The 16,135-nt window shown below is 41.4% G+C and overlaps 1 protein-coding gene across 12 annotated transcripts in view; it reads left to right on the top strand.

Annotated features, from left to right (window-relative positions):
• Window positions 1–15,210, top strand: part of LOC147015065 (mitochondrial coenzyme A transporter SLC25A42-like) — a 72,592-nt gene extending 57,382 nt beyond the window's left edge. For 11 of the 12 annotated variants that reach the window (XM_085849452.1, XM_085849448.1, XM_085849455.1 and 8 more), the window contains 3 exons: window positions 1,571–1,687; window positions 6,057–6,208; window positions 11,710–12,463. In XM_085849452.1, coding sequence (XP_085705578.1) covers window positions 1,571–1,687; window positions 6,057–6,208; window positions 11,710–12,188 — 748 coding nt within the window. In that variant the 3' untranslated portion in view covers window positions 12,189–12,463. Of the gene's footprint in view, window positions 1–1,570; window positions 1,688–6,056; window positions 6,209–11,709; window positions 12,464–13,239 lie in introns of those variants that run through there. The other variant, XM_085849449.1, reaches the window with a different exon arrangement.
• Window positions 15,211–16,135: the final 925 nt, after the last annotated feature.

Raw genomic sequence — 16,135 nt, 5'->3', positions numbered from 1 at the left:
ATCCACAAAAGAGTTGCTGCTTAATGCAGAACAACCCTGGAGATATCGCAAAGTTCAATCGCCCATGTAATAAACATTGGAGAAAATTCGCCGTTTTGCCTGCTCATCTGTGCACATGTCATGTGATGCATCGGTTCTGTTTCTGCATAAACGTTATAACCTTACTTTAAAATGTCAGTTTTTTTTTTGTTTTTTTTTTAACCAGATTTGCTTTGATTCCCTGTGGAGCACAATGCAAAACATCTGAAAATATAGACGTGGATCTGGCAGATGCTATGGATTGGCAGTCCCTCTGGGGGAAAGGTCGCAAGGTCTCGCAATGAATGCATTAAATCATACAGCTCAATGAAGCTGGTTCCATGAAATAAACATTGCAGAAAAGCCGCCATTTTGCCTGCTTGTTTGTGCACGTCACATGGTACGTCTGTTCGGATTCCACGCAAACGTTATAACTTTATTTTAAATTGTCCGTTTAAAAAAAAAAAAAACAGATTTGCTTTGATTCCCTGTACAGCACTGCGAAACATTCGAAAATAGAGACAATGACTTCAATGACCTCAGGAGTTCTCAATGAAGGGCGTCCAGAATGAGTTGGTCCATGTGTTGATTCTCAATTGAAGTTGTGCACAGTTCCTTGCTCTTGAAACATCTTCGTCTATTTGAATATTCTCTCTTTGCATAAGGCGTCTTGCAGTTACATTTTATCTTGAACTTTCTTTGAGTTTGGACGAAGGATTGCATTGCAATGTCGGATTCTGCAGAAAAAGCGTTTTCTTCACTTGGACAGGGTATCGTTTCCTACAGGACCTCAGCTATCCTTATCTGAAACTAGCAGGGGTTACCCGGCACTGCCTGGAGATGGGGGAGGGGGGAGATACGCGGTGCTGCCCGGCTGGGTGATCTTTTCCCGGAGATGGTTTCAGGACGTGGTGGACATTGAAAAGCTGTGGAGTTATTGACTTCATTATGGTTACCTTTTGCCTGCTGGCTGGCAGCAGCACTGTCTGACCACATCCCAATATACATTTTATAGCGGCCTTTGGTGGCCTCAAAACGGATGTCAAGGCCAATGTGTGGAAGCTTCAAAGCTTTCGCAGATTCTGAAGTACCTGCACCCAAAATGTGGGACCTCCACATGCTATGGTTCAGCCGTGAAATAATAACGTACAAATGCACAAACAAATACATGAAAATATTAAAATCGATAAGAGCAAAAACAGGAAAAATAAATTGATGGTGAATAAAACGGAGCTGGTTTCATTATTATTATTCTGGCCCACCCGGTATAATACAAGTACACTAGTACAGTGTAGCAATTACATATGAATAGTGATTGAATCTTGGATGTTCTAGTCTATATTTCCCAGCAGACATTATCCTGCACAGAAAAATCACCTGTGTATAAAGCCCACTTTTTACTGGTCCCTGGAGTGGTCTTTATGGACAGGTTTGACTTTAGTTGATGACATTTTAATGGAAATATTTTGTTTCAACTTTGCCTGTTAAGCATCTTTGATAATCATGTTAATTTTACTTGTATTGCTCACTTGTCTCTCGAACTTCAAAACAGGCCTTTGCCACCTGTGCCTCGCTTTATTGCCGGTGCCATGGCTGGAATTACTGCTGTCGTCCTTACTTACCCACTCGACTTGGTTCGGGCAAGGATGGCTGTTACCTCGAAGCACACGTACGTTTATGACTTTGTCATTATGCACATCACAAATCGCCATTTCAGTCGTATTAATGTAGTGAGAAGAACTCACCCATGTTCAGCTATGATGTTGATGAGTTTTATTTATTACCTCTGCCACTGAAGGTGAAGGAGGTTATGTTTTCACCCCTTTCTGTCTGTCAGTTTGTGTACAGGATATCTCAAAAAGTTGTGGACGGATCTGGATAAAATTTTGTGGACAGGTTTGGTGTGGACAAGGACAAACTGATTAGATTTTCGTGAAGATCCTGATCCAGATCCGAATATAAGAAACTTTGAAGTGATTCTTCACCATTGAGAGATAGTGCCAAAAACGGTATATAGCACGATATCTCAAAAAGTTGGGGACGTATTCGGATGAAACTTGGTGGGCATGTTGGGTATGTGGCAAGGAAGGATTGCTTCGGTTTTGGTGAAGATCCGAATCTGGATCTGGATACGAGAGTTATTTAATTTTTAAAGTGATTCTTCACCATTGAGAGATGGGGCTCAAAAACGATATCGTACTGTATAGCAAGATATTTCAAAAATGTATTGGGCTCGAAATGTTCTCATGGATCAGGCATTACGTGGCAGAGGTATGCACTCTACCGAGTGCCCTTCTAGTTTGCACTGGGCTGATTTGTTTATTAAATGGCATGGCTAAGATGACTGTGAGATTGAAATTTTAAAAAATGATTTGAAATGACTGTAGGGACTTCCTTGCCTGGGTATTATAATTGCCAGTGATGAAGTGAATAATCTGGCAAAACACTTTTCTCATTATAGTTTGGGTTAAGGTTCAATAATGTGCCAGACTTTTGTGAATTAGAGCATTTTCCAAAAAAATTCAGCTTTAAAATTTGTGAATGTAGTGTTAGTAAGCATGGGGTTTGGGTTTGTTTTTTGCTTTGCTGCCTCTATTGCTATTGTTTCCAGAACAAACTGAGCCCAAACTTTGCCCTTTCCAGAATTGTTTTACTTGAATGGTATTTTTATTTTTGCGTGTGAGCAATTAGTTATTTCCGCTTAAGTTTTTTTTTTTTTTTTTTTTTTTTTTTTTTTTTTTTTACCAGGGCTGCACATTAACACGCTGATTTAAAATGGCTGAAGTTGGCTTAAGTCTCCTTCACTTAGGTTGCTCTCATGTATTCTGGCCTGTTTGTTCTCCCACTTCTGGGCCTTGTCCCCCCTAAACCTCTGCCCTGCCCTTTTTCTTCCTTCCTGGCTCCCCCATTCCTCGTCCCAACCTCTCTGCCACCCTCTTTATCCCACAACACTCCCCTCTACTGTCCCTTCTTTACTCTCCTGACCACCCCCCATCATTGCTTCTGGCCTCTACCCTCCCACCACCCTGGCCTAACCATCCACCAGCTCCTCTCTCACATTCCCAACCATTCCACCATCCCCCCCAACCCCCCAACCGCATTCCTTACCACGATTCCATTCCCCCCCCCCCTTGCTCCTGTTCTTTCTATGCCCCCTCACCTCCAATGTATGTACAAGAAACACGGTTATATCTGCTTGTCACAAGGCTGATGAAGGTAAACAGGGCTTTTGGTCATCTTGTGTGAGTCATCTCTACGGTGAAAGGCTGACTATTCAAGCCAACACAGATGCTGTGTTAAGGACGGCAAACCGATGTTCCGACGATGGCAAACAAACACTTGACTGTACAGCTGGGACAGTGGCCGTCTGCATTTGTGGAATGGCCACACATGTGTAAACACACACACACACACACACACACACACACACACACACACACACACACACACACACACACACACACACACACACACACACACACACACTAGACTGTACCCACATATGCTTTGCTAGACACACTGGAGAGATACACACTCGACTGGACACATGTGCATTTGTGCTGGATACATTAGAGAGACATGCAGACACTGCCAACATCGTGCTGCAAGAAGCACTGGACACTGTCTTGCCAGACCTCACCATAAAAGAGGGCCTCTTTGTGGTCCAGCCACCCGCAAGGCAGTGGGAGAATCTGTCCAAAGAGCTCGATCAGTGTCTCATCTTCGGTGACAGACCCCAAGGTGATATATTCATTATGCGTTATGCACACACCATTACAGGGAGAATTGCAGGTATACAGATCTGACCAACAAAGGCAAATGTCAAGGACGACTCACACTGGAAGAGGGCTGTACAGTGGGCAGCTTCCGACTTTGGGTTTCATGTCTGCCCCATATTTCGCATCAATATACTAGCCATCGACAACAACAGTACAGAAATTGGGCCTCTACGCTGCTAAACCAAAGAAGCAACTGCAAAAACGACTCTTGCAGTCAGCAAACACCCAACACAAGTGCATACAGCACCACCACCCAATATACTCTTTTCCAGACTCTACACATTTGGCTTGAGCTTGGAGAACCAAAAAGTTCTGCAAGGCAGTTGGCAGAGAAAAGCTTGAGTATCTCGACCCTGTTTATATGCAGGTCTTGACCATATATGTATATATATATGTATATATATATATATATATATATATATATATATATATATATATATATATATATACATGCAATTACGGGAAGCATCTGCAAACGCTCACCGATTCTAGAACAGCTGAAGAGTGGAGGCTCCTTGTCACACAAAAACAGACCGTGGCAAGAGCGAAAAGGGCGGAGGAAGTAACTCGCCTGGCTCGTGAAGTTTTCGCATCGATCTGTTAAGCGGTTCAAGAGAATGAATTTTTCAAGGTTTTTGTCTGTAACTTTTTGAGATTGCTTTTATCAATCAACTTTTTTTTTATCAATTATCAATCAATGGTGAAAAATCACTTTCAAATTATGGTATCCGGATCTGGATCCGAATATTCACTAAAGTCTCATCTATTCATCCTTGTCATACATCCAACCTATCCACCAAATTTAGTCTGAATCTGTCAATAACCTTTTGAGATATCCTGCTCATAGGCAAGCAAACAGACACAGACAGGTGTGAAAAATGAGAGGTGGGTAGTGACTATGAACATTTTGAGCAAAATGGCGTCCAATCGCAAAGGTTGGCGGTCATGCAAGTGCTGCAAATTGCTTAATGAATCACGTTATCATAATGCTATGTTGTCATGGGCATTGCTTCTTTCAAATGCTTTTCTGTTGTGTTAAAACTACCGAGGAAGTCAAGGTATTTTTGAGCTAGTTACCCTGTAAGCGAGAAGCGGGGTTAAGCAATTGGTTCATGTCTGTTTGTTTGATCAGTTCATGATCGAGAAACAACTTATTTAAATCGAAGGAACAACTTATTTAATTTGAACATGAATCGCAACATGAATAATATGAAGATGAGTCTTTCGTTTTACCGTACATTGGCCCATAATTCGTCCTGATCATACATACACAGAGATGAGTGCGATAATTTTTTTCCTCTGTCTGCCTGCCTGGCAATCAAATAAAATTTAAAATCATTCCAAACAGAAAACATCCTGTTTTTAAGGACATCATAATGGACACGTACGACGGGCACAAATAACTCATGTAACGTGTTTGATCGGGTGGTGGAAAAGACACTGGGAAAATGGCGGTAAAACCCAGAATTGTTTTTTATTTATTTATTTACAGCCTTTAAACCTCTTTAAACCTTCATTTAAATTGAATTATATATTTTAACTCTGTGTAACACAAATCACAATCTTCACAATACTTCCAAGAACCTCCATTTTTACAGTACTGTACTTCAATAAAAAAGTAATGGTTCAACGGGGAGGTGTACAAGGGTGATATTCAGGAATGCTTCTGTACTACTTCAATAGCACTAAACTTTCAGATTTCTAAATGATCGTTAAAATTATTATTTAATGAAAATAGAAGTAAAATTGAAGTAACTGTGCAGGATATCGTGTTCCATGAACTCTTTGGTTTGGAAAGAAAAGATAGCAGAAGAAGCTTTTTAGCTACTCACTGGTTTTCCACTCGAGCAATGCTCCACACTTGTTTGGAGTCTTATTAGTTATTAAAGCACTAAAGAATTGAAGATAGATTTTTAAATAAAGCTTTTCACTCTGTATTATTCAGAATTTTGAGATGTCATTAAAAAAAGTTATATCATTGAGGAACCATTTTGTTTCTGGGACATCCCTACAAAGAGAGTGTTACAGCATTTTCTGAATATGATGCTTTATAATAATCCTTTTCTGCTTGGTTGGTGCTGATAATGGAACATTAATATAAGTTTCGTTTCACTGATGCAGGACCAAGCAGGCAGTGCTGTAGTGCACACTGTATTATTGTGATATCTATTTAAATGCATCGAGAAACCTAAATTTCGAAACTTTTCCTTCATTTGTTTTGGTATCTCACTATTTATGCACTTCTACCGTTTTGATTAGGTACCGGAACGTCAGGCAGGCTTTGGTGCAGATCTATCGGGAGGAAGGTGTCCGTGCGCTATGCCAAGGCTTCACGCCAACCATCTTGGGAATAGTTCCCTACGCAGGCCTCAGTTTCTTCACTTATGAAACCTGCAAAAAGGTTTATGAAGGTAATAGCATGCATTTTTCTTGTTATTTAATACATAGGAAAAGATAAATAAGAAGGTGTAAATATATAAATATTAATATTATACTGTATATAATATATAATAAGTATAGGACTCGAACCCAAGGACCTCATCACTGACACGGTGACAGCCCACTGAGCTGCAAAAGGGTTTATGAAGGTATAGCATGCATTTTTCTTATTTATTTAATATAAATGAAATGGTAAATATGTAAATACGAATATGTATACTGTATATAATATATAACAAGTATATTTAAACATACACACACACACACACACACACACACACACACACACACACACACACACACACACACACACACACACACACACACACACACACACACACACACACACACACACGCACACACACCTCCTGGCTGTTATGGTGAGCATTACCACGGATTATGTCTCACACGGTAAAACTGCATAATCCACACAGAACAACCATCCGTCTACCACCGAGACAATTGTTCCTGCTAATGCAAACCATTCAACCAGAAAGCACGTGATGTGATCGGCTGGAAAGTTGAAATATGTGGAGTATGACGAGCACCCCGCCGATCCCCATTGGACACAGGCCTACATTAATGCGGTTTTACCCTGTGAGACATAATCCGTGGTGATGCTCTTCATAACAGTCAGGAGGTGTGTCTGATGTATGAACGACGGATGTGGTCATCATTGGTTAGATATTTATCAGCATGCCATCTTGATGAGGGCAAATAAGCCCGAAATCTGGTTTGGTGGCCCGTTTGATGTTTAACTGATGCTGACCATATCTTTGTCTGCTTGACAGTCATCGGGCCAAGTCCTCTGTGGTGGAGGTGACGCTTTGGTGTCGGAGGTGTCGAATGCTCGTCACGCTCTACATGTTTCGACATATATATATATATATATATATATATATATATATATATATATATATATATATATATATATATATATATATATATATATATATATATATATATATATATATATATCTTCTTCTTTCGGCTGCTCCCGTTAGGGGTTGCCACAGCGGATCATCCGTATGATCCGCATAGTGATTTGGCACATGTTTTACGCCGGATGCCCTTCCTGACACAACCCTGGTCGCCTTTTACGACACAGGGATATGGTACACCTATTTTAACCGGGGTATACACCAGCCCAGTACACTGGTACTCATTTCGCCGACCTCGGAAGGTTGACAGGCTGAGTCAACCCCCTGGTGTATTAATTCAATGGCCCAACGGGGCTTGAACTCAGGACCTTTTGGATCCCAAGCTGCTGCCCTAACCGCTGCGCCAACACACCAGGCTATATATATATATATATATATATATATATATATATATATATATATATATATATATATATATATATATATATATATATATATATATATATATATATATATATATATATATTAGAGAAAGACCTACCTACATCTCTCACCTGTGAATGGAAGGAATAGCCAATCAGCTCTCGCCTAATCAACTAAACCCAGGTGGCTATGATTATACAAACAATTGACCCCTCCCACACTCCTATAGCAGCTCGAGTCTAGCTGAAGAAGCTGCATAAAGCAGTCCAAGAAGACCTACATAAGGAAAGCGCAATGCTGTTTCACTCCCTTCCCAGAGTTCCTCAACAACTATAAAGATGTTAAGACATAGTACACACACGACAATCCCAATGCTATACACTCCCCTCAGCTCTCAGACTGGTTTCATCACCTATTGGCAAATCATCAGTGATAGCGGAGACAGTAATGCATACCAATGAGGCTCCCAAGCATGTACCACGTGCAAACGTCAAAAGCAGTCAATACAGATATAAAGACCCACCCACATCTCTCACCTGTGAATGGAGGGAATAGCTAATCAGCTCTCACCAATTCAACTAAACCCTGGTGGCGAGGAATATATAAGCAATTGACCCCTCCCACACTCCTCCAGCCGAAGAAGCTGCATAGTCTGGAGTCGGGGGGGGGGGGTGGAAGGAGTTGGGAGGAGGGAGGGAAGTGGTGGCATGGGAGGAGGCAGTGGAGAGGGTGGGATGAGGGGGGGGGAGTGGAGGAGGGACCTGACAATGCCTGGCAACACTGGGTACCTTTGCTCATCATTAAAATAAAAAGCAATCAAAAAGAGCAATGGAGGTAAGTCATTGGTGCACCATTTCGAAAATCCGTACGCTTCCCACCTAAAAGTTGAAAGATGGAAGAAGTTCCACCAGGAATGACCCAATATCAAATTGAGTTTAAAAAAATCTTCTGTTGTGACTCTTGTGACCTTAAGTCCCCACCCACTCGGGCATGAACTGGGGGTTAAATCAATGCATTCCCCAATGTTGATTGCACATGCAAAGTTTAATAAAAAAATGTTTTCAAATATGCCCAAAATAGCATTTTTTTGGTATTTGACCTTTTTACCATGCCCCAGGGCTACAGGGAGCGGCACCAAATATGATGTTGCTCTCACATATTCTTTCCATGTCGTGATAACTACCATATTTGGTGAATTTCTGCAACAACCATTTAGGAGGAAATAGCGTGATCGATAGACAGACAGACAGCCGGAGTCAATGACAATATTCGCCTTATTTTTTTTGTTTTTTAAAGAAAAACCATGGGGATAACAAGTTGCTTGAAAGGACCATTCAAACCTGCATATTGTTTCAAAATGATATGCACTGATGAATATTTACTTGGAGACATACGCAAGGACCAAAGGCATGTTGCTAACCATGACTGGCCTCAATTTTCTGAATTCTGTATTGGAGAATAAAATACAGTGTTCTATCGTTGAATAATTTTTCTCCCATTCGCTTTGAAATAGCGTTGAGGTTCTTTGACATTCCTAAGAATAGACGTTCAAATGACAGCTGTATCCATGGGCTACCCAGGCATAGTGCATTTAACTTTGCTAATCCTTCCATTGGAATCTCCCATACTGAAGCTGAGTCTATGGGTCTATCACTTTGCCATTACAGACAGGTCTCTATCTTCTACCACCTCCTTTTTCTGGTCTTGCACCCTCTGCTCTTTTCGTCCCTTGTCCCTCCCCTCCCCTGGTTTCTGCAGGGCTCACACAGTCCACCATCAACCCCCTTCTGGTGAAACTCCCTAAATCCAGGATCACTGCTCACCTCCACTCACTCGTTCCTTTTTTTTTTTTTCCGGCCTGTGGAATCAACTTTCACATCTTCAATCTCATTCTTCCCTCCAGGTCTTGAAGACAGCTGTTCATCACCATCTCAGATCATCCCCAATCTAAAACCATGATCTTTTGTACCCTCGTTAACCCCACCCAAATCCCTCCTCCTGACAGTTTTCCAGTTTTCTCTCCTTGGAGTTTCCTTCTTTGTCCATCTTGTCCACCCCATGCATCCTCTGTGTTTGTGGTTATGATCAACGCATGGCACGAAGGTACAAGTTTTGCAGTTATGATCAACATGTGCAAGAGCGGTGTCATTTTGGCCCAGCCCCCTGGGACAGAGCAAATAGGTCAAATTCCGAAAAATGCAATTACGGGAACATTTAAAAACATTTTTTTAAATGAAACTTTGTACATGCAATAAACATTGGGGGACGCATGAAATATGTAATGATTTCGTGGATTTGACCCCAGGGTGGGGTCCTGGGGTCTAAACGGGGAAAAAAAATTTCACTCAAAATTTGATATTGGCTCAATCTCAGTGGAACTTATTGTCATCTTTCAACTTTGCTTTTGGTGCGAAGCGTGGGGATTTGCGATGGTGTGCCGTCGACTTGCTCTAGTTAACCTCCGCCATCTTCGAAGATGGATGGAGGTTACTGTTTTCACCCCTTTCTGTTTGTTTGTTTGTTTGTTTGTGTGTTTGTTTGTTTATTTGTTTGTGAACAGTATTACGGAAAAACTCGACGGATTTCGACAAAACTTGGTGGGGGTGGGGTTAGGTCTGGTCCAAGGATCATGCCATTAAATTTTGGACTTGGTCCCCCCCCCAAAAAAAGATTTTTTTTTTGCATTTCTACATGTTTTAAGTGATTTCCAACCCCCCCCCCCCAAATTTTTTTTTACCCCCCCCAAAAAAATAGAATTTTTTTTTTTTGCATTTCTACATGTTTTAAGTGATTTCCACCCCCAAAAAATAATTGTTACCCCCCCAAAAAAAATTGTTAGAGAATTTTTTTTTTTGCGTTTCCACATGTTTTAAGTGATTTCCAACCCTCCCCCCAAAAATTCCCCCCCCCCCAAAAAATGGAGAATTTTTTTGCATTTCTACATGTTTTAAGTGATTTCCAACTCCCCAAAAAAATTGTTACCCCCCCCCAAAAAAAAAATTGTGAGAATTTTATTTTTTTTTTGCATTTCTACACGTTTCTACAAATTAAGTGATTTCCAACCCCCCCCCCCCCCAAAAAAAATTGTTTGAGAAAAATTTTTTTGCATTTTTACATGTTTTAAGTGATTTCCAACCCCCCCAAAAAAAATTGCTACCCCCACCCCCCAAAAAAAAGAAAAATAATTTTTTTTGCATTTCTACATGTTTTAAGTGATTTCCAACCCCCCCCCCCCCAAAAAAAAATGTTGGAGAAAAGAACTATAACTCTGTCAGCACTGTTGACATCATATTTAATGAATAAGATATAAGGTTCACTTGAGTGACCCAGCAGTATTGGCGGCGGAGGTTTTGCACTCTCCCGAGTGCTCCCCCTCTAGTTAGTGTATTTTTCAGTACTGTTTCAATGTCGTTTCCTTCCTGTTCCCCATTTTGAAAGCTATCCTTACACTGAGGTGATGCACAAGTGCAAACCCCAGGAGATTATTATTCATGGGTTACTAAAACATTAGAGACTGCCATGAAACAAACATACACTGGTGTAAATTCCAGGGTGATTTACCTTTTTCTTTTCTTTTTTTTTTCTTCTTCTTTTATTTTTGTATACAATGTCGAGAATCGTGGAGGAGTGAGAACATAGAAGGAATTAGGATGTAACAGAACAAGAAGAACAGTATAAAAGAGGGAGACTTGGAGAAATGAGGAATGTGGGAAAGAATGAGTGAAGGGAAGGACATGGGGTGGAAAAGATGGATACCACCACAAACTCTCAGGAAGGAAAAACTGGAAACTTGGAAACAGGTGTGCTTGGGGAGGGCTAATGGGGGAAGAAAAGATTGTGATTTTGGATGGAGGATGATCTGAGATCGTGGTGAATAGCTGCTGTGAAGGCCTGGAGCAGTGGTTCCCAACCTCTGGTACGCGAGGGCCTTCCAGGTGGTTCGCGAGCACTTTCGGGCTCAACCTTTAAAAAAAAAAACCCATGTGTCCATTGTTTCAAACACAGATTCGCCCTTAGCACTAAGGTACTCCCTCTGAATTTGTTATCATGCTTGAACCGATTAATCAAAATAGTTAATTTCGTCAAAACATCCGCCCTGAATACTCGGCTGTTCAAACTGCTCTGTGAAGATCTCGGCTCTAACCACACCTGTCTCCTCTACCACACAGAGGTTCGCTGGCTCTCCCGGGGGAATACGACGAGGCATCTCTTTGAACTGAGGGATGAACTCCTCGTATTCTTCACGGAGAAAGAACACGATTTTCAAAAAGATCTGGAGGACGAGGAGTTTATCTCAAGGTTGGCCTACCTGTTGGACATTTTTGAGGTCTTCAACCACTTAAACCTGTCGTTCCAAGGGCCCAACTGCACTGTCTCAGACTTCATCTCGAAGCTGGGAGCATTTGTCCGGAAGTTGGACGTCTGGATCAAGGACATGGAGAGCAAACGCTATGGAATGTTCGAACTCCTGACTACCCTTGAGAGCGAGCCCAATGATGAATTTTCCCAAGAAATCGTCCGTCACCTCTCAGTGCTCAAGACTGAGTTGATGCATTACTTCCCAGACATTACGTGTTGTGCCTACATCACCAATCCGTTTTCCGTTGAACCAGGCGATCTGCCTGTCAGGACCGGGGAACAAGATTAGCTCATAGATATCCAGGCTGACGAGACAGCAAAGACGAAGTACAAGGAATGCTCTCCTATGAACTTCTGGGTGACCATGGCCTCCTCGTACCCGACACTAGCCCGTCACGCTGTTCCCCAGCTACTGATTTTCCCCTCTACGTGGGAGTGCGAGCAGGGGTTCTCAGCCATGATGACCATCAAGTCAAAGAGCCAGAACCGTCTTGCTGCGCCCAAGCATGATTTCCGATGTGCTGTGAGCAAAGTTATGCCCCGCATCGACCAGCTGGTAGAGAAGAAACAGATACAGCCCTCGCATTAAATTTTGTTCTTTGTTGACAGTAAGTTCATTTGTGTGTTCTACTGGTGAATAAATTGATATCTTATTGAATTGAGTTTTTCTGGAACCAGGTGGTACACGGCGACGGTATAGGACCTCCAAGTGGTACTCGATCAGAAAAAGGTTGGGAACCACTGGTTTGGAGGGAAGAATGAGATTAAAGAGAATGTGGAAGTTGGTTCCACAGGTGGGCAAAAAGAGAAACGAATGAGTGAAGGCGAGCAGTAATTCTTTATTTTGGATGTTTCACCAGAAGTTCCTAGCAAGCCACATGTGCTCTGCAGAAACCTTCTGGGAAGGAAGGGGGGTGGGGGTGGGGGGGAGCATGGAAATGGCAGACGTTGAGAGACCACCAATCTATCTGCGATGTGAAAGCGATAGGCCCATCAACTCAGTTTACTCGTGGGAGGTTCCAATGATCTTAAAGGCCTGGGTTTCCATGGAGTCAAGCTCACCAAAGTGTGAGGCAGGTGTGCTAGCCCAGAGGGGAGAGCAGTGTTCCGTCAAGCTATGGATGAAGGCCTTGCAGGTGGATAAGAGTTCAGTTATGCCAAGGAAGGACATTGCATGACACAGGTTACACAACGGAGGATGCCCAGTCATCTACTGCCTTTGAAAGCCCACTTATAATTGTGGTTTACCTCATATTCTAATAGAGGAATCACCTCTTGGTATGGCCAGCCTAAGATATGTTTTCTGTTTTTTTTTTCTCCAATCCTTATGTTTTCCACAGAATACAGTGGAGGTTTGCAGCCTCACCCTGTGGAACGCCTTATCTTTGGTGCCTGTGCTGGTGTTGTTGGCCAGTCAGCCTCATACCCTCTCGATGTTATTCGCCGTCGCATGCAAACATCTGGAACACCAAAAAGCAACATTGCTTCTGGTGATCATGGGATTATTGTATTGGTTGCCTCAACAAAAAAGTCTGCTCGTGGAACATTATTACAGGTGGTTCAAGAGGAGGGTGTGGTGCGTGGACTATACAAAGGACTGAGCATGAATTGGGTTAAAGGTCCCATTGCTGTGGGTATCAGTTTCACTACATTCGATTTGCTGCAGATTATTTTCCGCAAACTTGAGCAGGGTGGCAAGTAGGTACCTGCAATTCGTGAAGGAAATGTATGAATGAATAACGAGTGAAAAAGAACAGCAAATATTTATCCAGAAATGAGATTTTTTAAATCAAACTTAAGCGTTCACTTTATTAATTTATTATTATTATTTTGTTTGTTGATGGGGGTGAAAATCTAATGTTGATTTTGGGGGAATTGTTGGGGGCAGCAATTTTAAAAAATTGTACTACTGAAAAAAAATTGATTAATTTATCTGTCATTCGAGGCCGATCAAGGTATTTCACCAACTGTCAATTTGCACCTCTGGAGCAGCAATAAGGCATTGTTTGCCATCATACCAAACCGGTATAGAACAGCAAACTGAAGGCCATGTGCATTATGTGAAACTTCCAAACCTGTGCAAGATGTTACTTATTACCGTGCAGGATGCATAAATTGCAAATCTTCTCTGTACAGATAGGGTTTGGAAAAGAGCGGAGACGGTCGTCATTACAAGCTGGAAGGAATTCCAGTACGAGTAGTTTTGAGAAGTATTATCACAGGTGCAGTATTTTATGCATGAATTGAAATTTGTTTGTTTTTGCTGTTTTTTTTTTTTTGCAGAAATTAAAAATTCGTCTCGATTCAAATTTTTATTAAATTTTAAGCCGTCCTCACATGAAGGGTTTGGTTTGCTCTGCATGGATTACTGTTACGGAATCCAATGTGGATGGGCCGAACATGTCCCAAATGTTTTACTTAGTGATTGCTTTGGCATTCTAAAATGCTCCATTTCTAATATTGATATCTTTTTTTTCGCAATCTGCTGCTGTGCACACATCTCTGTTACGTTCTTTAACAGCTACTGTTTACTGGGCTCGGCTCTCTTGCATTTTGTGGTGGCATTTCGAGCCCTTTTTGTTCTTTTTGATACCCATACACTGACGAAGGAAACTTCTTGGGGTATTTAACACACTACAAAGTTCATGCAAAAAGTAAACGACACTATTTCGAAAAGTGTGATTTTTGTTGGGGAAATCAAGAAATCAACACTTAACCAGAATGGGTGTGATGGTAACAACACTCATTTTCATTGTGTACCCATCAAGTTTGTGTTTTGGACGATTTTTATATCTGTGGAGCAATTCACATGAAACAGAATACTATTCCCATCATGGCGTAAAGCATTTCAGTATTCGTGTGATGTTGAGATTTTTAGAATCTTGATACATGGTACTTTTCAGGAAAAAAAATTTTTCATCCTCTGACCTTCACTTGTACACTTAATAGAGACTGGTGTCATAATGTGAACAGATAATTTATATATATATATATATATATATATATATATATATATATATATATATATATATATATATATATATATATATATATATTTGCAAATGCCATCTCGATGAGTTTACTGGCTGTTTCTTGTTGCTGAGTTTATGTCTACTTTAAACTGGGGTTCTTGTAATGTGGAAAGTAAAATGTAAGAAAATGATCATGATTACCCTTTAATGCTGAAAGGAGTGTACATGGTGATGAATTTCTTTGCAGAAACCACAAATTAACTTGATTGAGCCACTTTCTCAAGTCTTTGATGATCACCTGGAGGCATTTCAAGTGCTCAAATAAATGTTTAAAATGCAGACAGGTAAAATTGAGCTTTTCTTGGACATCTTGCATAACTCATGGTTAGGTTGGAATCAAATCCATTGTATTGTTAAGGTCGTGAGTCGACTGATGAGCCTACCAGGCAGGGAGGTCCCATGTTTGTCTGCAACTTATGCATGTTAAGACAACACGACTATCGATATTGTTGAGCTCTGACTCGGTTTGCCTCGCAGTGTCCCACGTTTTGTTTGAAAAGTGTACGATGTTTGCTTGCAAGAAAGAGAGATTAAAGCTGGCCCGGTAATTATAGTTTTAGTGAGACAGAAAGTAAGACCAGCAATCCTGACAGGGAGAGTGAGAGATGGTTCGAGGCACCACTTTAATACTCCTTAGTCAGAATGGTAGTACTGCCCTGAGCAGTTGCTGTCCACAACCTATGACGTAAAAATCTGGTCTCATCGGATGGGTGTTTTTTTGGAGACATCATCTCCTTACTGGATGACCGTTGGCTCCCTAAAGGAGCTCATCTGCCCTTTAGCAGGTATTGTTTTTAGTCCTGCAGGGTGTCACTGTCATCCTCCCCACGGGTCAGCCGACTACCCGACCATGCTGCAGGTAGTATTGCGTTGCATGTTATCAGTGGCAGTCAAGAAACCTGACTGATCTGACCATAATGTGTCTTTGGGGTCGAATGGATCCTTTTGGTATTTTAGGTCTTCGGGGTTCTCAGGGTCTTTTGGGTGTTTTGGTTCTGTTGGGTATTTTATGTCCTCAGGGTTGTTTGTATCTTTTTGGTCTTTTTGGGGGTTTTTTTCAGTCCTTAGGGTCTTTTGGATCTTCGATGTCTTTGGGGTCTTTTAGGTTCTCAGGGTCATTTCGATCTTTAAGGGTCTTTGGGGTCCTCAGGGTCTTTTGGCTCCTTTGGGTACTTTAGGTTAAGTATTTCAGGTTACAAATGTG

Source organism: Eptatretus burgeri, chromosome 12, assembly GCF_056783735.1.
Source record: "Eptatretus burgeri isolate ZD-2024b chromosome 12, Ebu_testis_v1, whole genome shotgun sequence".
Lineage (NCBI taxonomy): Eukaryota > Metazoa > Chordata > Myxini > Myxiniformes > Myxinidae > Eptatretus > Eptatretus burgeri.
The sequence above is the reverse complement of the archived record's forward strand: the minus strand, read 5'-3'. Positions and strand labels throughout refer to the sequence as shown.